At 39.4% G+C, this 22,684-nt stretch overlaps 1 protein-coding gene across 1 annotated transcript in view; it reads right to left on the bottom strand.

Moving 5' to 3' along the window:
* Nucleotides 1-4,880: 4,880 nt before the first annotated feature.
* The window catches only part of LOC113406044 (pyruvate dehydrogenase (acetyl-transferring) kinase isozyme 3, mitochondrial), an 87,412-nt gene continuing 69,608 nt past the window's right edge, over nucleotides 4,881-22,684 (bottom strand). The window contains exons 6-11 of the mRNA XM_026648208.2: nucleotides 22,040-22,117; nucleotides 21,378-21,454; nucleotides 19,570-19,671; nucleotides 19,205-19,315; nucleotides 8,051-8,164; nucleotides 4,881-5,917 (exon numbers count right to left, since the gene is read on the bottom strand). Of these exons, the coding sequence (XP_026503993.1) occupies nucleotides 5,774-5,917; nucleotides 8,051-8,164; nucleotides 19,205-19,315; nucleotides 19,570-19,671; nucleotides 21,378-21,454; nucleotides 22,040-22,117 (626 nt within the window). The 3' untranslated portion in view covers nucleotides 4,881-5,773. The remainder of the gene's footprint in view (nucleotides 5,918-8,050; nucleotides 8,165-19,204; nucleotides 19,316-19,569; nucleotides 19,672-21,377; nucleotides 21,455-22,039; nucleotides 22,118-22,684) is intronic.

Genomic DNA, 22,684 nt, shown 5'->3' with positions numbered 1-22,684 from the left:
ACAACCAAGGAAACATACATACTAATTAAATGACTAACAATAGCCAACTTGGCATGGATAGTGTCGAGAGATAAATATACTTGACCCTAAAATTTAGGTGTGTTTATACAAAATTATTTAAATCAGTCAAGCTCACTTTGCAATTTATAGCACCTTAGATGTAAGCATCTAAAAGCACTTTATAAAAAAATTAAGGGTGAAATCAACGGGAGTTTTGCCACTGACTTCAACGTGGCCAAGATTTCACCCAAATGCTTTGCTAGCTTGTGAGATCACACCCCACCCCACTGAAATGCAGTCACCTTTAGGTTGGAAGCAAAAACTGTTTCATAGTGAACATGAACTCTGCACAACACTTAAGGCCATTAAAAAAAATATATCCAACTGGAGCTATAGGCAGGATTTATAACTGGAGATAAAATTTGGCAAGAACACCAAGATGTACATCATAAAAACAAGAATGGCCATACCAGGTCAGACCAACGGCCCATCTAGCCCGGTATCCTGTCTTCCAACAGTGACCTGCATGACATGCTTCAGAGGGAATGAACAAGGCAGTTTATTGAGTAATCCATTCCGTTGTTCAGTCCCAGCTTCTGGCAGTCAGAGGTTTAGGAACACCAGCACATAGGACTGCGTCCCTGACCATCTTGGCATTGACAGACCTATCCTCCATGAACTTATCCAATTCTTTTTTGAACTCAGTTATACTTTTGGCTTTCACAAACATCCTCTGGCAAGGAGTTCCACAGGTTGACTCTGTTTTGTGTGAAGAAGTACTTCCTTAAACCTGCTGATTATTAATTTAATTGGGTGATACCTGGTTCTTGTGTTCTGTGAAGGGGTAAATAATACCGCCTAATGCACTCTCTCCATACCATTCATGATTTCATAGATCTCTATCATATCCCTCCTCACTTGTCTCTTTTCTAAGCTGAACAGTCCCAGTCTTTTTAATTTTTCCTCATGTGGAATCTGTTCTAGACCCGTAGTCATTTGTGTTGCCCTTCTCTGTACTTTTCCAATTCTAATATATCTGTTTTGAGATGGGGTGACCAGAATTGCAGTATTCAAGCTGTGGGTGTACAATGGATTTATATAGTGGCATTATATTTTTTGTCTTATTATCTATCCCTTTCCTAATGGTTCCTAATATTGTCAGTTTTTTTGACTGTGCTGCACATTGAGCAAATGTTCTCAGAGAACTATCCACAATGACCCCACAATCTCTTCCTTGGGTGGTAACAGCTAATTTAGACCCCATCATTTTGTATGTATAGTCGGGATCATGCTCTCCAATGTGCATAACTTTGCAGTTATCAACATTAAATTTCATCTGTCATTTTGTTGCCCAGTCACCCAGTTTTGTGAGATCCCTTTGTAATTCTTCACAGTCAGCTTTGGACTCACCTATCTTGCGTAATTGTTTGTCATCTGCAAATTTTGCCACCTCACTGTTTACCCCTTTTTCCAAGATCATTTGGGTATGTTGAGCAGCACAGGTCCCAGTACAAATCTTTGGGGTACCCACCTATTGACCACTCCATTGTGAAAACTGACCATTTATTCCTACTCTTTGTATCCTATCTTTTAACCAGTTACTGATCCATGAGAGGATATCCATACTCCTTCAAAAAGTGGGAAGGGAACTACAAAACCATAGGAGGACAGGACCTCCATTTTAAATATTATCCAAAAGATAACACAAACTGCAGCAGCATAAGATTCCTTTGGTACTATGCTGGGTCACCAGGGAAAAATACTCAGATAAAGACAGCACCATCTACTACATTTCCAGACAATACTTACCTGAGCATTTAGCTATTCCTTGAAAGTTTCATCTCCAAGTACTGACCCAGAAAGACCCCTTAGATTGAGAAATTTAGCAGAATCAAGGAGCACAAGGTTTTATGGCTTTTCTTTTAAAAGGAACTTCAATAAGTATCTATCAACATTAGGTATTTGAGCTACAAGTCAGCAGATTAAGTTCAAGACAGACATGCCAGAGGATGCACACCAGAAATAATAAAGTTAAACTACTCCAATCCCATCAGGGTATGAGAGTCAGTTGTAAATTCCCAAGAAGAATCTAGGAGACAGTATGCATAGCTCAGTCTCTCTGTCTTTGTTAATGACAAAGCTGAAGACGTCTGTTCTAATCTACCGCACTCTGTAACTCAAGACAAGGGGATACAATAAAGTTAGAGGGCTATAAATCTGAAATGGATAAAAAGAAATAAATTTTTACACTACATAAAATTTAACTTTTGAATTCAGTGCCACAGGATATTGAGGCAAATGGCCTCGTAAGATTCAAAACAGGATTAGACGCCCATGAATAAGAGCAGAATCTTTAGATACACTAGCTAGGATCAACACTGCAACAACTATCAATCTTAATTTTTCAGGATGTAAGTCAGTTTTGTTTTTCTGGGAAACTCTCCTCCCTATCAAACTTCCCCTGCTGACAATTCCTCTCCACTCCCACAGGCCAACATGCTGCAGAGGGAGATTACTTGAATTAGGGAGGTCAAACCTGGGGCAGAAGTGAGCTCTGTGCAGGTAGGTAGGCTGGTAGCTTAGGTAAGGCAGAAAGGGAGAGGTACTCCTAGGGAAATTCTGCACAACTGCAGCACAGCAGAAAAATGCCCTCCCCGCAGAATCCCTTTGCTTCCTTGCAGAAAATGGTTTCTGTGGGGAAGCAAAGAGAAGCTTCACCAGTGCTCACTCACCCCTCCTGGCAGCTCAGACGCATCTGTTCAGGCAGCCACGGGGAGAGGAGTCTGGGGATGCCCTGGCCACCCAGGGACATTAGTCCCAGCTGGGGCTGGAGGGAGGTGGGGTAGGAGGAGGCCGGAGACGGAGTTTCCCCTCCCCCTTCCCTGCATGAAGCAGCCAGGGCTGGGTCAGATCAAGCCCCAGAAACTTCCCCTGGCTACAGGAAACTCCTCACCATGGGGGATGTGTGTGTGTGTGTCTGGGTGCAGGGGGGGTGGTGAGGCTCAGGGGGTTCCAAGGATGAGAAGAAAACAGAGGAATTAGGGGTGCCTGGTGGAAAGAGGACAGAGTAGAATCTGCTCTCATCTCCCCTCTCTGAACTATCAGGACATGCAGAGGATTCAACGAATAAATTGCTAATTGCAGCCATTTCAGAGGACATGAGTTTTCAAGTATGTAATAGGATGTGAAGAAAATGTACACGACACCAACTCCTCTTCCCTAGAGTAGTAAGGAGCATCTGGTGGCCAATCTGCAAGTGACCGAAACTTTCTTTGCTTAAGGAGCACCAAAGCATTCATCCTATTCAGTAATCAGATTAGCCTTGAATACCAAACAAATTGTTTTAGTTAAAGTAGTGACTCAGCAATTATGGTAACACTTGCCCTTCATATCTTCACTTCTCATTCACTGGCTTCTGTATTTATTTTCTTAATGTACTTCTGCTACACAAAAGGGAATTTCTGCTTAACATTCCTGTGCATGGACTATTTTATTCATTTTCATTTATAAACCACCAGTCAGCCAAAATTTCCCCAAACAGAAGCAGTCTAGACCTAAAAATCACTCAATGCGTCATAACATGACTTTTTCCTAATAACTGCAAAAATGTTACACTTTTCATACATATATTCTGTTCTTTGAAGTTCGTAGTCAATTATATTTTCAAGCAAATTTTACATTTTGCCACTTCTTGTATAATCAGTTTCACAGTCTCCCCATATGACCAGTTTTCATCTATTTTTGGGGGGAATCTTTCAAACAGCAACAAGGATACAACTTAAAAAGAAGGAGATTGTAAAAGTACAAAATATGGCAAGAACAGATTTTTTTTTTTTTTTTTTTTCCAAAGTGACTAGATTTCTGGTCTAATGTGTCCTTTAAAATTAAGGCTCTAGCCATTTAAAGTATTCTTCAGTGACGACACTGATTTTAACACAGTGACAGATGGACCACCTGGCTGTAGCATGTGAATGGCAGCTTTCTCTCTCTTCAGTGGTGTCTGCAACCATGGGGGATTATTGTTTAACATCGGCCCTCAATCCTGCACACAATTTTACAGGTGGTTAACTTCCATACAAGTATGTGGAAGTGTCTGCAGGATCAGGAGTTTATCTTTTCTCAGTTTGTGCATCAAAAAATGGGGTACTGAGAGACTGAATTGCTTACAAGGTGCTTTGAGATTCTTGGGATGAAATGTGCTATGTAAGTGCAAAGTAACATCATTACTCTAACTCAAACTAAGTTTTTTTTTAAAAATATCCAGGAAGTTCTCACCTTTTCCTTATTTATCTAACAGACTAATTCTTACAAAATAAATGTTCAGGAGGACAAAGGGATATTTTGCTGAGTTTTAGTAAACAAGTTTTGTCTAGTTAAAATCTTGCAATATCTTTCAAAAAATATCAAAACACCACAGAGATACTGAGGGTACATCTTCAAGTACAGTTGTCATTATAACCCATTCTACCTTTACTCTTGTAGTTAGGATATTACCAGAACGCCTAACCTCTATAGTACACTCTATGGACCCACAATATCAGAGGCAATATTTGGTGGAAACTTGGTATAGTACAGCTTCTTGACATTCATAAGTAACTCTCAACCAATTTTAGAGAATGCTGTTTAATGAATCTCTCTCTCCTTGGAAGAAGTCATCAACTTATCAGCCATCTCCTATTTTTAATTATCCTTCATTGTTTCTATTATGCTCCCAGTTTAATAATATTTAGACCAGTAATGCTTTCCAAAAGCCAAGGTGCAACAACTCTCTCTATATAGTACAAATTCAAATTATCAGACTATTGTCTTTTGCTACATAGATAAATAATTTGGCAAATTATTTACCGTTTTACAACTGATCAGGTTCCAGGTGACCAAAATTCTTAAGGCAAATTCACTTACATGACTGGCTGTCTGGTTTCTCAGTATGCTTTCCCAAAAGCAAAGCAAAAAAGTATCTGACAGGCAAAGAACATCACATATAAAATTTATTCTCTCACCTCTATATCAATGGGAGTTACTTGCAAGAATGTAGAGAAGCATTGACCCCTTATAATCTTTTCTTAAAATAATTAATGTGATTTATCATTTGGCATTTTGTGCAAATTCAGTAAAACATTAAGGTGCATATTAAGAGGTGAAAGTTGCAATGCCTTAGAAGAATATATATTTTTGGATGCACTTGACAAACGGATTTGGGAATATGGGGAAAGCATCAGTTTAAAGCTACAGATACCTTCTAAGAACTATGCATCTCTATTGTCACTAGCTATAAGATCTGAAGAGCCCAAAAGGATTTTATATAACAGATGACACTGACTGTGCAATATGAAACTGCAGCGAAGAGTGGATTTTCTAAGCACACATTCAGCTATGTTAGAACTTGTCTGGTACATAATATTGCTATGTCAGATGCTATTGACTATTAAAGGGATTCTACAGATTTTGCTGATTTTTATTTGTGCATAAAAACTGGCCGTTAAGAAGTAATACCCTTTCACTATATAGTTGTGTACTTAAGTGCAATCTCATTTGTCAAAATAAAACCAAACTAACCAAGCATATTTTGGTAAAGTTGTTATAACACCACCCACACCAAAAATGCTTAGTGCTTTTCTTAAGTCTCATACATCACTTTGTTTTTGTAATTTCAGTGCCCTGATAGGACTTTGTATGGAAGTAATTGGCTACTATGGTTCAGAGGATTTTGGAACAAAGCATAGACTTTAAACTGAATGCAGAAGTTGTCTTCGGGAGAGACAAAGGTGGTAAATTATCGATTAGCTTTGTATTTAGATGCATCCCTGGGTTCACTGCTAGGATTGCTCCAGTCATCAGCTTCGGGTGTAGTCTTGTAGTGTCGCCATGCAGACTTATTAAAAACTGGAAGTCTTTCAAATGATTCACTTGAAAGAGCCTATAAAATGAAAGCAATGGTAAGAGATTATTGTACGTTTCTCAGCAACAAAGTGGTAGACATGATAACAGACTCTTTGTGAACACTAACTTCTGCATTCAACAAAAGTTTCAACTATTTACATGTCCCCCACACATGGTATTTTAGAAGCCACTTTGACTATGCTTATGGTGACTCAGTTCAAAATGGGTTGACCATATTGCAATAAAAATCCATGAAAAAAATCCATTTTGAAATGCTCCCCGTCTCCATGGGAATGGTGGCTACAAAGAGAATAAAAAGAAAGCGGTTAAAAGAAAAAAGTTTTAGGGGGCCCTTTAGTTGGTTTTTTTAGAACTATTTTGGCAGGTCCATTCCCCTAGATCAGTGAGTCTCAACCTTTCCAGACTACTGTACCCCTTTCAGGAGTCTGATTTGTCTTGCGTACCCCCAAGTTTCACCTCACTTAAAAACTACCTGCTTGCAAAATCAGACATAAAAATACAAAAATGTCACAGCACACTATTACTGCTTACTTTCTCATTTTTACCATATAATTATAAAATAAATCATTTAGAATATAAATACTGTACTTACATTTCAGTGTATAGTATATAGAGCAGTATAAACAAGTCACTGTCTGTATGAAATTTTAGTTTGTACCTACTTCACTAGTGCTTTTTATGTTGCCTGTTGTTAAACTAGTCAAATATCGAGATGACTTGATGTACCCCCTGGAAGACCCCAGCGTAGCCCGAGGGGTACATGTACCCCTGGTTGAGATCCACTGCCCTAGATCTAACATGATTAATCTGAATCTAGAACTGAAGCCAGCTGGCTTGACGCAATCCAGGCAAGACTGAGATAGTGTTGGTGGGTCATGGGGAAGAGATGGTAGAATTCAAAGAGGGACCACAACTGTGAGTTGTAACACCAGTGCACAACTTGGGGTTTCTGTTAGATCCTGGGCTGCTCCTGGATGCAAAGGTAACAGTTTTTTTCTATTTATTGCATTTTCCTGGGCTGGTGAATAAGCCCACCAACATTCACCTTCTCTCTCCAGTTAGGACCTTGCCACACTTATCCATACCTTTGTCAAACCAAGATTAGATTATTGTAATGCACTCGACGTGGGGTTACACTTTGGTACCATTCAGAAGATGAAGCCATTGGAGAATTACTTATTCAGTGCTTACTCAGTGCAGCTGCACAGACTAGCACTATGTGACATGCACTGGCTTGAAATAAGCTTCTGGGTTGGATTCAAGCAGTTGGCTTTAAATGCCCTGATTTATTTGCGACCTGGTTACCTGAGTGATGCCTCTCCCCCCCAGGATATGCTGCCACAGTTGAGCTCAGCAGACACACTCGAGAGGGAACTCCCTTAATATGAGAGAGAGGGAGCGGCTGACAGAACCTTCGCCATGAGAGTGTCTCTATTTTGTGATGATCTAGTCTGACCTTCTGTATAACACAGGCCACAAAACTTCCCCACAATAATTCCTACAGCTTATCTTTTAGAAAAACATCCAATCCTGATTTAAAACTTGCCAGTGATGGAGAATCAATCCTTGGTAAATTCCAAACAATAATTATCTAACCTTCATTGGCTAGGGGCAAAGCTCGTTCTAAAGGGGTGAGCCCCAAAGATGGGAGAAGTAAAAGTGAAGACTGAGAGGAGGAGAAAAAAAAGAATAGAAATGGAACATTTTAATCTGTATCATTCTTCTACACTCCAATGTGCACTTCATTCCGGCTCTCCCAATTTAATTGTGGTCACAAGTGTCAGAAACCAAAAGAACAAAAGTATTAACAAAAGTTGCCTGCCATCACACCAGGGTCTTGGGTATCTCATCACTTAATATCGATCAAAATCAAAATATGGAACAAAGACCCAACATTAAGGGATAAAAAAATACTGGAAACAAGCTAATTCAATATCAAAGCCTGTGGTCAAAAATGCCACATTTATTCTTCAGTTTTTAGATTCTGTATGTCTGATTTAAATAAAGTACAATAATACAAGTTAAAAAAACTGTACATATACACTGGAAACAAATTTAAGTGTGAAATGAGGAACAGTTGACTGTTCTGCCTGACAAGAGAATTAATTACTGAGAGCTTTACTATCTTATGATGGAATCAAGTTGTTACCTTCAAATAAATTACAGCATCAGTACCCACGCCTTCCATTGAATAGAGCTTGAGATCTCCTTGAAAGTATCTAGCATAAAGACGAGAGATTGGCAAACCATACCCAAATCCAGCCTACAAAACAAAACAAAAATTTGTGGTGAGGAAGTTAAAAATCAATACACTGTATGAGCTATAATTATTTATCAAAACAAAGTTAAAGAAAGCTAATTACCCTATTTGCATCAATTTGCCCTTCAGACTTTCTTTTGTTCCTCAGCCTATATAACATATTGCAGCCTTCTTTCTGCCTATACAAGATTTACTCGCTTAAATATTAAAGAGAAAAATCACCAACAGCTGTATACATTTTGGCAACATACAAAAATAAGGACCAAATCGGATTAGAGGCTTTAGTAGACTAGCTCGTGCATGTGGTTACTTTCCCAAGAATACAGCTAATTTAGCAGCACAAACAGTAAGCAGTCCCTACCAAACAAGAGAGGGTGATGCTCTGTACAGCTCTCTCATGAGATAGCTTGTGCTGCAATATTCCATTCATTGGTGGTGGTACTGAGTAGCTGACAGCAGTTTATTATCTTGGAATAGAATGTGGAAAAAGCAAGACACAGCCCTGCATACTTCAGCTGATCTAGCAATGTAGACCAATGACTGTTGATGGCATGTTGCAACATGCTGCAATGGAGGACAGACGGGAGGTGTAGGGAAAGTAATGACTCCAACTTTATTAATAATACACAAAATAGTAATAGGCAGATAGTCCTTGCTATGGTTACCCATCATCAAAAAAAATCATGCTGCAGCATAGTAGCCCTTCTGTTGAACATTAAGGCCTCATACTGGCAGTCTTCTCTTTCACTGCAGATAGTGGAACAAGTTTTTACCTGCAGATCCAAGCTTTCACTCTGTGACAGAGTGCAGAGAGTTACCAGGTGAGCTTGCACTCTGATCACTCAGTTCCCGCAGAAAAGGATGATTAGATAATTAACTTAAATTACCCCACTCAGGAGTGTGTGTGTGTGTGTGGGGGGAGGATGGGTGGGCTGAAGAGCCAACTGGCCCATCAGCTCACGACTGATAAGAAGGGCACAGGAAAGCAGCGAGGGGGAGAGAGGATCAGGGCTAGCTGAGCCCAGTCTCATGGAGATCTCAGAGAAAAAAGACCTCAGCTCCTCTCAGGCCCTGGGGGAAGGGCCAAAAGCACAGGGTACACTGCAAATAGTACTGCTGAAAGAGACTGTAAATGAATGGCACAGTTGGATAAACAACTAAGGGAGTCTAAGCAGGTTTCTGTGATGCAAAAAGACAGGAGCGGAGCATGCTGTTTCAGCCCCCCACAACGTGTGCCCAGCTGAGACAGAGAATCATAATACTTGTTATTTGTTTGAATCCCCCTATATTGGAAAGGACTTTCCAAAGCAAGAAAGATAGGCTGCAATAAACATAAAGTGCTTGAAAACTATGCTCTTACAAAGCAATGAACAACAAAATGCTGCCAAAAAAGTCTGAACTACAGCAAAACAACAAGAAAGGCAAACCAGAAGCACAGGAAAAGGACCAAAATGCTCATTTAACATTCAGTCATTTATATAATCTAGTCCTTGTGAAGAATCACATCCCACAAACGTGAACAAGCAAATGGCTGCTCCAGCTTCTTGGCTAACTAACTCACTGACTAGAGGAATCACTCACCTCTGTGGCTCCCTAGCAAGTCCACCCACTGTTTGGTGGGCAGTAATGATGAACAGAGCTGTTGTAAGAAACCATGTACAGGAATTCTAGTACCACCAATATCCAGTAACATGTTGCATAGTAAGGCTGTTAATGTGTCATCTTGACAGACTTCAGAGAAAAGTTACTAATAAGGTTAGTGTTAATAACCCTGGCTTGAGCCAGGCACTATGTACGTGAGTTGCTGTGCTAACTTCCTCACATAGCTCTGCCAAAGAACTTCAGCCCTGACCTTTTTCAGAAAATCAACAATGGTACAAGCATCACATTGCGTACAAACTGCATTATTATAATTTTGCTCTGTCTTCTCCTCTTCATCTCCTTCATTTAGGACCTTAATTATAAAAGTAAAGTACATCATACTGTCTTCCTCTTGAGTGATACACTTTAAACTGTATGGAAAAGTAGAATCAAATTGCAATGAGTCACTCACTACACAAGCATATATCTACTGGGGGCACTATACTTATTGCTACGGCCACCATCTTGAAAGCTGAAACTTTCCCTCAGTTCAGACCCAAAAATCTGCCTCCCAGAAAAGAAGGTAAATATCACGTAAGGTCCTCAAGGAAATAGAGTAATACATGCAATGAACACACACGATATATATGTATATACATCAGGGGTTGGCAACGTTTGGCACGCGGCTCGCCAGGGTAAGCACCCTGGTGGGCCGGGCCAGTTTATTTACCTGCTGACGCGCCAGGTTCGGCCGATCGCGACCCCTGCTGGCCGCGGTTCGCCGTCCCGGGCCAATGGGGGTGGCGGGAAGCGGTGCGGGCGAGCAATGTGCTGGCCGCGGCTTCCCGCTGCCCCCATTGGCCCGGGACGGCGAACCGCGGCCAGCGGGGGCCGCGATCGGCCAAACCTGCTGCGTCAGCAGGTAAATAAACTGGCCCGGCCCGCCAGGGTGCTTACCCTGGCGAGCCGCGTGCCAAACGTTGCCGACCCCTGATATACATTAAAATTATTAGTATGTATATTGTGTTACAAACAAAAATGTGTACACAGAGTGGAAGAGTTTCTTGTGAGAGGTGTACCTTATGATTCTTTACGGCAAGACCTGGGCATTTTATATTTTGGAAAGCCAGGAAACCCCCATTCCAATACAATGTTTCTAGCCTTGGTAGACTAAGATATGTGGTGTTAGGTCCTTAGCTGGTGTAAAATGGCACAGCTCCACTGAAGTCAACAATGCAACACGGGATTTACATCAGCTGAGGATCAGGCCTGGATTTTAAAATACACAATGGGATGCTATGTTATAAAGGTTTTACCAGCATGAGTTTGGGATGACCTACACAATTAATGCATGGCTTCAACACTCATGAGTAATACAGCTATTCCAAATTCATATTGATAAAACCTTTATAACCCAGCTCCCATGACATATTCTCTCATGTTATGCAGCTTTATCATTTCTGTCTTTACAGACACACATACTACACATACACACTCTTCCAGGGAAGTTGCCTGATTTTTATAGAAGCTAAATGCAGCGACCTGGATTGGTTTACAGCACTGCTCAACTTTTAAGTTGATGGCTATAACAGTAAGTTGGAGGGAAATGGAGGAGAGAAATGGTGAAGATAATTCCTGGAAACATTTGTCATGCTGCTTGTTATATAGTTATTAGTATCTGTGCTTCCACTGTGAAAATAGCTGTTTGTTTACTTGCTCTTTCTTTTAAATTAAAAAACAGCATGCCATAAACTCACTTCTCAAAGACTCCCATTAACACAGGACATACAGGCATATGTATCACTTGGAGACATCTCATTTTAAGAGCACATTTATTTCTTGTGAATCGTTAACAAGGGAAGAATTCTTCCTAGGACAGCAAAAGAATCAATTTCCAAAGAAACGTTTTAAAAAACCACACTCAAATCTTTGCTGGACATAGGACACTAGTTATTTTACTAAAGTTAAAAAGCATGTGGATTGGGAGAGCTAACAGTTGACATGATTCACCCTCAAGAGTTGATCAAGACTAAACAGAACCCACTTCCCCTAAATTTTGGGCACCCCCAGAACACACACTGCCTGTCCCCAGACTCCATCATGGAATCCCATTATCACCCAGTCTTTCTTGTTTCCTGTCCCTTACTTTTGTCCGTGCCATCCCACACCAATTCATTCCTTTATTCTACCTTTCCCTCACATAAGAACACAAGAACGGCCGTACTGGGTCAGACCAAAGTGGCCAATGCCAGGTGCCCCAGAGGGATTGAACCTAACAGGTAATGATCAAGTGATCTCTCTCCTGCCATCCATCTCCACCCTCTGACAAACAGTCTAGGGACACCATTCCTTATCCATCGTGGCTAATAGCCATTAATGGACTTAACCTCCATGAATTTATCCAGTTCTCTTTTAAACGCTGTTATAGTCCTAGCCTTCACAACCTCCTCAGGTAAGGAGTTCCACAAGTTGACTGTGCCCTGTGTGAAGAAGAACTTCCTTTTATTTGTTTTAAACCTGCCGCCTATTAATTTCATTTGGTGACCCCTAGTTCTTGTATTATGGGAATAAGTAAATAACTTTTCCTTATCTACTTTCTCCACATCACTCATAATTTTATATACCTCTATCATATCCCCCCTTAGTCTCCTCTTTTCCAAGCTGAAAAGTCCTAGCCTCTTTAATCTCTCCTCATATGGGACCCTTTCCAAACCCCTAATCATTTTAGTTGCCCTTCTCTGAACCTTTTCTAGTGCCAGTATATCTTTTTTGAGATGAGGAGACCACATCTGTACACAGTATTCAAGATGTGGGCGTACCATCCATTTATATAAGGGCAATAATATATTCTCCGTCTTATTCTCTATCCCCTTTTTAATGATTCCTAACATCCTGTTTGCTTTTTTGACGGCCTCTGCACACTGCGTGGACATCTTCAGAGAACTATCCACGATGACTCCAAGATCTTTTTCCTGATTTGTTGTAGCTAAATTAGCCCCCATCATATTGTATGTATAGTTGGGGTTATTTTTTCCAATGTGCATTACTTTACATTTATCTACATTAAATTTCATTTGCCATTTTGTTGCCCAATCACTTAGTTTTGGGAGATCTTTTTGAAGTTCTTCACAGTCTGCTTTGGTCTTAACTATCTTGAGCAGTTTAGTAGCATCTGCAAACTTTGCCACCTCACTTTTTACCCCTTTCTCCAGATCATTTATGAATAAGTTGAATAGGATTGGTCCTAGGACTGACCCTTGGGGAACACCACTAGTTACCCCTCTCCATTCTGAGAATTTACCATTAATTCCTACCCTTTGTTCCCTGTCTTTTAACCAGCTCTCAATCAATGAAAGGACCTTCCCTTTTATCCCATGACAACTTAATTTACCTAAGAGCCTTTGGTGAGGGACCTTGTCAAAGGCTTTCTGGAAATCTAAATACACTATGTCCACTGGATCCCCCTTGTCCACATGTTTGTTGACCCCTTCAAAGAACTCTAATAGATTAGTAAGACACTATTTCCCTTTACAAAAATCATGTTGACTTTTGCCCAACAATTTATGTTCTTCTATGTGTCTGACAATTTTATTGTTTCGACTAATTTGCCTGGTGCCGATGTTAGACTTACCCATCTGTAATTGCCGAGATCACCTCTAGAGCCCTTTATAAATATTGGTGTTACATTAGCTATCTTCCAGTCGTTGGGTACAGAAGCCGATTTAAAGGACAGGTTACAAACCCTAGTTAATAGTTCCGCAATTTCACATTTGAGTTCTTTCAGAACTCTTGGGTGAATGCCATCCGGTCCCGGTCACTTGTAATGTTAAGTTTATCAATTAATTCCAAAACCTCCTCTAGTGACACTTCAATCTGCGACAGTTCCTCAGATTTGTAACCTACAAAAGCCGGCTCAGGTTTGGGAGTCTCCCTAACATCCTCAGCCGTGAAGACTGAAGCAAAGAATTTGTTTAGTTTCTCCGCAATGACTCTATCGTTTTTAAGCGCTCCTTTTGTATCTCGATCATCGAGGGGCCCCACTGGTTGTTTAGCAGGCTTCCTGCTTCTGATGTACTTAAAAAACATTTTATTACCTTTTGAGTTTTTGGCTAGCCGTTCTTCAAACTCCTCTTTGGCTTTTCTTATTACATTTTTACACTTAATTTGGCAGTGTTTATGCTCCTTTCTATTTACCTCACTAGGATTTGACTTCCACTTTTTAAAGGAAGTCTCTCTCTCACTGCTTCTTTTACATGGTTGTTAAGCCACAGTGGCTCTTTTTAGTTCTTTTACTGTGTTTCTTAATTTGGGGTATACATTTAAGATGGGCCTCTATTGTGGTGTCTTTAAAAAGTGCCCACGCAGCTTGCAGGGATTCCACTTTAGTCACTGTACCTTTTAATTTCTGTTTAACTAATCCCCTCATTTTTGCATAGTTCCCCTTTTTGAAATTAAATGCCACAGTGTTGGGCTGTTGAGATGTTCTTTCCACCACAGGGATGTTAAATGTTGTTATAGTATGGTCACTATTTCCAAGCGGTCCTGTTATAGTTACCTCTTGGACCAGCTCCTGCGCTGCACTCAGGACTAAATCTAGAGTTGCCTCTCCCCTTGTGGGTTCCCGTATCAGCTGCTCCAAGAAGCAGTCATTTAAAGTATCGAGAAATTTTGTCTCTGCATTTCATCCTGAGGTGACATGTTCCCAGTCAATATCGCGATAATTGAAATCTCCCACTATTATTGAGTTTTTAATTTTGATAGCCCCTCTAATTTCCCTTAGCATTTCATCATCACTATCACTGTCCTGGTCAGGTGGTCGATAATAGATCCCTAATGTTATATTCTTATTAGAGCATGAAACTACTATCCATAGAGATTCTATGGAACATGTGGATTCACTTAAGATTTTTACTTCATTTGATTCTACATTTTCTTTCACATATAGTGCCACTCCCCCCCCGCACGACCTGTTCTGTCCTTCTGATATATTTTGTACCCCGAAATGATTGTCTCCCATTGATTGTCCTCAGTCCACCAGGTTTCTATGATACCTATTATATCAATATCCTCCTTTATCACGTGGCACTCTAGTTCACCCATCTTATTATTTAGACTTTTAGCATTTGTGTATAAGCACTTTAAAAACTTATCACTGTTTATTTGTCTGCCCTTTTCTGATGTGTCCGATTCTTTATGTGAATGTTTCTCATCTGATCTGGCCCTTACATTATCCTCTTCCATCCTCTGCTCCTGACTAGAACCTAGAGAATCTCTATCAATAGAATCCTCTAAGAGAAGTCTCTGTCCGAAGCACATGCTCCTCTGCAGCAGTTAGCTTTCCCCCATCTCCTAGTTTAAAAACTGCTCTACAACCTTTTTAATGTTAAGTGCCAACAGTCTGGTTCCACTTTGGTTTAGGTGGAGCCCATCCTTCCTGTATAGGCTCCCCCTACCCCAAAAGCTTCCCCAAATATTCTCCAGCTCACTCTTCGGAAAGCAGACTTCCTATTTTTCATGCAGTGTTTTGGTGGACACCTTGAAGGCCACAAGGTTCAGATTCCAGAGATCTTATTTTAACATGACACTGTTCTCTCAAGTAAAAGTACGCCAACTAACACACATTAATTGCTGTGTCAGGGCTGTCCTTGCTCTAGGACACAGAATACAGGCAATGGGGGCAAAACTCTGGTCTTTGAGAAAACAAGCTTTCTAACACCAATCTTTCATCACGCATTAGACTGTGCAGCAGATACATGGGAAATGTATTCCACACTGTATTAAACATGCTCTATTAGCATATCTATTAGATCTAAATTAAAGCACATTTTCCCCACTATAAATAGTTACCTTGTATATATCAGGCAGATTTTAAATGTGTGACTTAAACCGTTCTCGTAAAGATTTAACTGTCATTAAACATAAGTGTTAATGGACTCAATTGTTGTTTGTCAATTACAAATACATAGATCCCAAGACCTTGTCAGGATCAGAATGCTGGTAGCACCGATGCTAGCCCAGTGGGGGCCCTAAGCAGGAATATTTTTGGAGCCTCCCCCACACAACACATACTAACAATTAATGGGGGTAGCGGGAGGCCCTAAGCAATTCCTTAGTTTGCTGATGCCTACCACCAGGACTGGCTACCATGGTAACAAGGTTTCTCCACTGACCTAATTTTGTAGCAGAAGTTATTGAAATAGAAGGAACATTCATCAATGAACAAAAACCAAAATCAATGTAACGTTTCATACATTGTGTATGGGCTCGGTTAAAAAAATGGGAGAGAAAGTTAAAACAGAAAAATAAAAGTAATCATTTTACATTATACGACAAGTTCTGATATATGTTACATAAACTAAAATAAGTATCATACAATCATTTGAAGTATAGACCTTCCTTCCTATGCGGGAGTGATGGGTCTTTATTGAGTTAAGTTTTATGGTCTCTGATATTCAGTCATGTAAAAACATCTTCCTACGGTATAGATGGGCTGAATGATTCAATTTAAACAGGAAATTCTTTCCTATATTATCCTGAACGATCTGATTTTGTGGCCAAAAAACTGAGCAGTTGACCATATCATCTCCCTCAACAATGGAATCAGCAATAGGTCTTATATCTCTCAACTCCTGCATTGGATGAAACAGGATGGTGAGCCTCGCTTTGGAAATCCTCTCCACTCTATTTAGATATCTGTGCTGTAGGTTCTCATTACTCTTGATATTTCCTTCTGAACACACATGGGCCATGTAGTGATAGAGCTCAGTGACTTCTCTCTCTCTCTCTCTCTCTCTCAATATTTGGTCCACTACCATAGGTGGGAGAAGTCAGACTTCCAGGGCAATAATTGCCAGGATCACTTTTCTTTCCTTCTTTCACTTGCTCATATGGGCAGAAGAGGTAAATGATGCCTGAAGATGGAGTAGAGTAGAAGAAAACTGAAGTATAAATGCTATAGAACAGATGTAGCCAAATTGCGGCTCGTGAGCCTCTTTTACAGTTAAATTGCAGCTCGCGGAGCCCCCCCACATCCCCATTCTCCATCTACCAGACTGGGGGCGGGGACTCAGGGCTTCTGCCCAGCGTCAGGATGGTGGGCCTCGGGGTTTCAGCCCCGTGGAAGGTGCGTGCTGGGCCTAAGGGCTTCTGCCCTGTTGGGGGGGAAAGCTCGGGGTTGGAGCCCCGGCTGGTGCTTCAGCCTCATGGGGTAGGGGCCCTGGCCGGCACGCCTGGCTCTCAAACATCTGAAGATTATCATATGCAGCTTGGACGGTCAGTAAGTTTGGCCATCCCTGCTATAGAATTGCAACTGGCTTGTAGATTAGGAGACAAATAGAAGGTTCCATTCATGGAAAAAAATTGGTATGGGAAAAAATGAAAGTGGAATATAGTATCAATTACAGGCAGACAAATTTTACAGTGGAATTCCTAGAGAGAAAGTGATTTAGAGGGAAGGAGTTCCCACACAGATTGGCAGCACAAGTATAATAGTAACACCTTCCCCACCCCGTGAATTTTGTAGAATCTCAGGGGAAATAGAAGATGACACAACTGGATAAGCAAAAGCCCCAATCCTGCAAGCACTGATGCACATGCTTAGAAATAAGCATGCTTGTCAGTTGTTGCAGGATTGGGTCCCAAGTGAGAAGGTATGGATTAAGTGGATGAGAGATTAGATATTAAATGGAATGACTGTATACAGAATTAGGAAAGACAGGAAAGAGGTTTTTAACTGGATTCACAGATGGAAAAGAAGCGACTGAAAATGACACAGGAAATAATTTGCTCATAATTGTCTAGATCTTACAAAGTTTAAAAGAGCAGGAGTTTAGGAAAACCATAAAAGGAGAAATTAAAGTAGTGATGACAAAATGTGATTAAGGAATGAATAAGAGATTTTATCAGTTTCATGGTATGGATGAGTTCTAGACAAAGGTGGTGCAGTAAGAAGAGAGATTGGAGTCAAGGAGAACTAAACAATTCCTGATACTGGGAACAAACTTCAGGTTTGAATTAAAGAGACCATTCCACATTGTTAACTATCCAAGAGGATTTTGTAGAAAAAGAGCACTTCTGTTTTTGAAGCATTTGGTATTAATCTAGAATTTGAAAGAGTCAAAAGCAGCAATAGTTAGAAAGATGGGCTATAGAAAGATGAAAGTGCAAGTCAACAGAGATGTAGATTGGGGTTCATTTGCACTGAAGGAGCATCTGAGACTGAAGCAAACAATGTGATACCCAAAAAGAGAAGCAGATGGTTGAGGTGGAGCCTTGAAGCTCTCCACTCAAATAACCTGAAGGAAAACAGTAATTTTCTCTGTACCAATGAGATTGTTCCATGCCAAAAACATTACGTGTATGAACTAGATTGTAAGCTCTCTGGGGCAGGCATCATATCTTCTTATTTGCTTAGAAACTGCAAAACAAACTAATGGAGTTCACCACCACCACCAAATACCACACAAGAACATGATTGGTAGGAGAGTATTTAAAAGATGAAGAGGAGAGTGCCCAAGATACCATTTTTTACTTGACATACTCAAGGATAAAAACTGCATAAAAAACTGTACAGAACAAACAAGATGAGAAGAGGGGTATCTGTGATTAGAGGCAAGTGTACTGTAGGTCATTAACCAATCCTCTTATTAAATAATGGCAGCCAAGTGGTACACTAGTTAGACCAACTTTTCAATGATCCAATACATACAAAATGTATAAATCCTGTAACAAGGAATCATACATAACAGAAGGGCCAAATCTGAAAAGTATTCCGCATCCAGCAGCTCCCATTGTTCTTAATGGGAGCTACCAGGTGCTGAACATTTTTGTAAATCTGGCACAGAAGATACTACTGAAGGGGAATAGATTGACAGATGCCACTATTAAAGAGCAAAGACTAAAATGAGTTAGCTGGTGACACCACACATTACAAACAAATTTTGATTTCATTTTATTTTTAGAGGACAAAGACTTAAACCTGTATAAAAGTCATTTTTAAAAAATCTGATACAAACTCACTTCCTACTTACGGGCAGTGCTCTGTAAGTGCTATAATACTGAAAAAAGTGGCTCAGCTAATTGGCTACTATTTGGTGTATATGCAAAATACTATAGGCTAGTTAATTTAGATACTAAACACCTTTCACATTAATCTGTTTTAAAATGCTGTACTGCAGATAGATATAGTTATTTCCAAGAATATGGTGTTCAGGACACTCAAAGGAAAGTAATTTCCTACTCCAAAGTTAAGTTGCTAAAAATGAATAATAGTGAAGAATCAGCAGCGTTTTCTCCTGGTAAGTTTTGCCTACACAGATTTCCTGATGATATCCAATTTCTGTGATAGAAAAACATCAAGAAGTTTTAATGTAGGAAAAAAGATTACTCTAGGAGAGAGACTAGAGGAGTGTAACTGCACTTACATTCTGAAAAAATATTTTACCCTGACCCACAGATGCTTACCAAAGGTGCAGCTCTTGTTGGCTCCAAACTAGGCCTAGGTGCTGTTGAGTACATGTAGTTAAACAGACGATCTATTTTTCTCAGAGGGACACCACCTCCTTGATCACTTATCTACAGAAAAAAGTCAAGGTTTTACTTGAACACTCAATATCTGCTCAGGAACAGAAAGTTCAAGCATCAAATACAGACAAAGGATTATTTAAATTACTTGTATAAACATTAATACAAATGGAATGAGTGCCAGAACCTATACAGAGTACATAATTTAGTCCTTGTAAAATTAAAGATAAATTTATCAAAAACATTACTAATGTGAGCATTACTTTGAAAGTCAGTTCAGCAATTTAAAAATATTATTAGTTTACCTTTATGGATAGATCTTCTTTCCCCAAAGTGACTAATGTTTTAATTGATGGATAGCCTTCTTTCCTACCTTCATGTAATTCCACTGTAGCTCTCATTGAGTTCTAAAGTTAAAACCATATGTTTTAGATTCTGATATATTCTCCACCTCAACTTTACCATAAATACTTTTAGTAACAATGTACAAATCGGATACATTTTCACTGTGTTATTCTGAAAAACTTGTGAATAAAACTGCCCTAAATTTGTATACATGGATACGGAAGAGGGTATACCTGAGTGAACTCAAGATGTACTTGACAGCAAGTCAACTATCAATTTATTACATTTTTATATTGTAATAGTTTACTGTAAGTAACTTAATATTTCTATTGGATACAATACCATAAAGCACAAAACAATACAGTAGAACCTCGGAGCTATGAACACCAGAGTTACAAACTGATCAGTCAACCACAAATCTCATTTGGAACTGGAAGTACACAATCAGGCAGCAGTAGAGACAAAACAAAAACAAAAAAAAGAAGCAAATACAGTACAGTACTGTGTTAAATGTAAACTACTAAAAAGATAAAGGGAAAGCAGCATTTTTCTTCTGCATAGTAAAATTTCAAAGCTGTATTAACTCAATGTTCAGTTATAAACTTTTGAAAGAACAACCGTGTTTTGTTAAGAGTTACCAACATTTCAGAGTTACCAACATTTCAGAGTTACAAACATTTCAGAGTTACAAACAACCTCCATTTCCGAGATGTCCGTAACTCTGAGGTTCTACTGTAAAGAAATGTATTTCTACATTAAATATACCAAGACCGCCCACCTCCACAGTACAGAAATTAACACTTGTATTAGTCATATAGATGAAATAAATCACTATACTTTGAAAATGACAAGTGCAAGTATAGTAAAGCCTTGATGTGCCTGACCCACATCAAAACTGTTATGTTGCAGTCATTTAATCAACGCAATTTGCACTCACAGTACATCACAAATGTAACACCACTTAAAACTACTACTGTGTGTTTGACTTTTATATTAGTGCATGAATGATATTTTATAGTTTTACAAACACATCTACAGCATCACTCCACAAATTGGCACCAACTCTGTCTTAGAGAAAGTCACGTATCATATAGCTCATGACCGGACAGGGGAAAGATAGCAGTCAAGTACGTGCATATTAACGGAGAACACAAAAAGAAAAATATATTCTTTGGAAAAACTCCACATTGTTTTCTACTGAATTTATTTATTTTCTTTAATTTATAAAATGTGCCCAATTATGCCTTTTAGGGAACTTGCGCATTATTTCACAAAACATACAATTTTTGCAGTTTAATGTCTCTCCTATTCTCTCTGCTTTACAGTTTAACTTGTCAGATATTCTGAAAATTAGTAAACAATTTTTTAAAAGTTACACCATTCAAAAAGAAAACTGACATCCCTCAAGAGGAAAACTAGCACCCACCCAAATATCCCAGCATTTAAACCATCCAATAAGGCACAAATCCTGAGCAAAATAATAAGGTCTTGTACTGTACCATGAAGGTTAGTGTTAGAAATTTTACCACAAGCTGTTTTGAGTTAACCAAATGCAGAAAAGGGTACAACCATCACTGGAGTGTAAATGAGTGTGAAGTGTGTGCACTAGGGAAGGGCTCAAGGGCTAACTTTCATCACATCACTCCAAACTTTCAAAAACAAAAAATATGAGAACACGAGGAAGATTTTTTTTTGCAAACATTATGGCTGAGAAGAATCTTAACTACAACATGCAATTACAATCAGAGCATTAATAAATCTTGCCTACCTTGAACAACTCAAATAGCATATGAAACAGATGTGAGGGTACATAGACTACTTGAATAGGCTTGTCTGGAGCTTTAGCTAGAAATAAATAAAACTTCAGTTAGCTAAAAAGTTTTTTCAACATATTCCCCTTGTGGTATCACAGTTCACTCCATCTACTGTAGTAAGCTGAATTTGTAACAAATAAAGACAACTGTATAACTGTTCTCTCTCACTTTCCAAACGTGTAATAGCAGAACTTGAAAACATACTTCACAATTAAACACAGAATGCAGTCATATCAGAAGATAAGTAGAATGAGGCCTGGTAATTACCTACACAAGGTAACTCGGAGGAAAGCAAATGCAGCTGCTGGAAGTGATATTTGATTCATCATGCAGCACTTTCCCCTCAGCATCAAGTATTAAACAAATACTCCTCTATGTTAGGGTGCTCCTACCACTGGCATCACTTTATTTAACTAATTAACTTCTTTGCTGTCCTAGAAGGGAGAGTAATTAGGAGGGCAAGGAAAGAGACATCTCTGTATATGATCTTTGTAACTCAATTTAAAATCTTATCTATTGACTAAACAGCTAGCAATTATATTTGTTCTATTAAACTTATATACCCCCCTCCCCAGTATTTCCTAGAGCACTTAAAATAAAATGAACTTCCTATTACCATTGAATTCTTCAACTTCCAACTCTGGTGCAACCAGATAGTACTGCTCACACAACATCTTAGCTGTTTCATAAGCATCTGTGAAAGAATAAAGCAGCATACTTTATCCTGAATTCTGCATTTATGCAAAAATGCTAGCAATGTTCATTCACCATCTCAGAATAACAAGGCTGCAAGCAGATATCTTTTTAGGCACTGATTTACAAGTCTGAAATCAGTGTGCATTTTCATGTTATTTTTACTGTATATCTATGTTCCCATCCCCCAAGAAAGGGCACATTATCTTAAAAAAGGATTTACTATTGGAAGTACTGAGTTATATGGGTTGTGCATGTAGAGGCAAACAACAGTCATCTTGCCTTGGGCCAAAGGGTGGGTTACAAGTTCTGGCAACTCTGGGATGGTTTAAGCAGAGTAGGTGAAAGCAGTTGAGTATAGGCTAGCTGCTGTTCACTAAGCCTGCCCTCAATTGTTTTTTATTTAGAGAAGATACAGTCTGACAGTTTCTCCCACTGTATCCACGTGCTGTGTTGCCACACTGCTTCAAATCCTCTGGAAGGATAGAATGTTACACAACATACGTTTGGGTAGGGTTACCATACGTCCGGATTTTCCCAGACATGTCCGGCTTTTTGGGATTCAAAT

Source organism: Terrapene carolina, unplaced genomic scaffold (assembly GCF_002925995.2).
Source record: "Terrapene carolina triunguis isolate 2854851 unplaced genomic scaffold, T_m_triunguis-2.0 Scaffold22, whole genome shotgun sequence".
In the NCBI taxonomy this organism is placed as follows: Eukaryota; Metazoa; Chordata; order Testudines; family Emydidae; genus Terrapene; species Terrapene triunguis.
The sequence above is the reverse complement of the archived record's forward strand: the minus strand, read 5'-3'. Positions and strand labels throughout refer to the sequence as shown.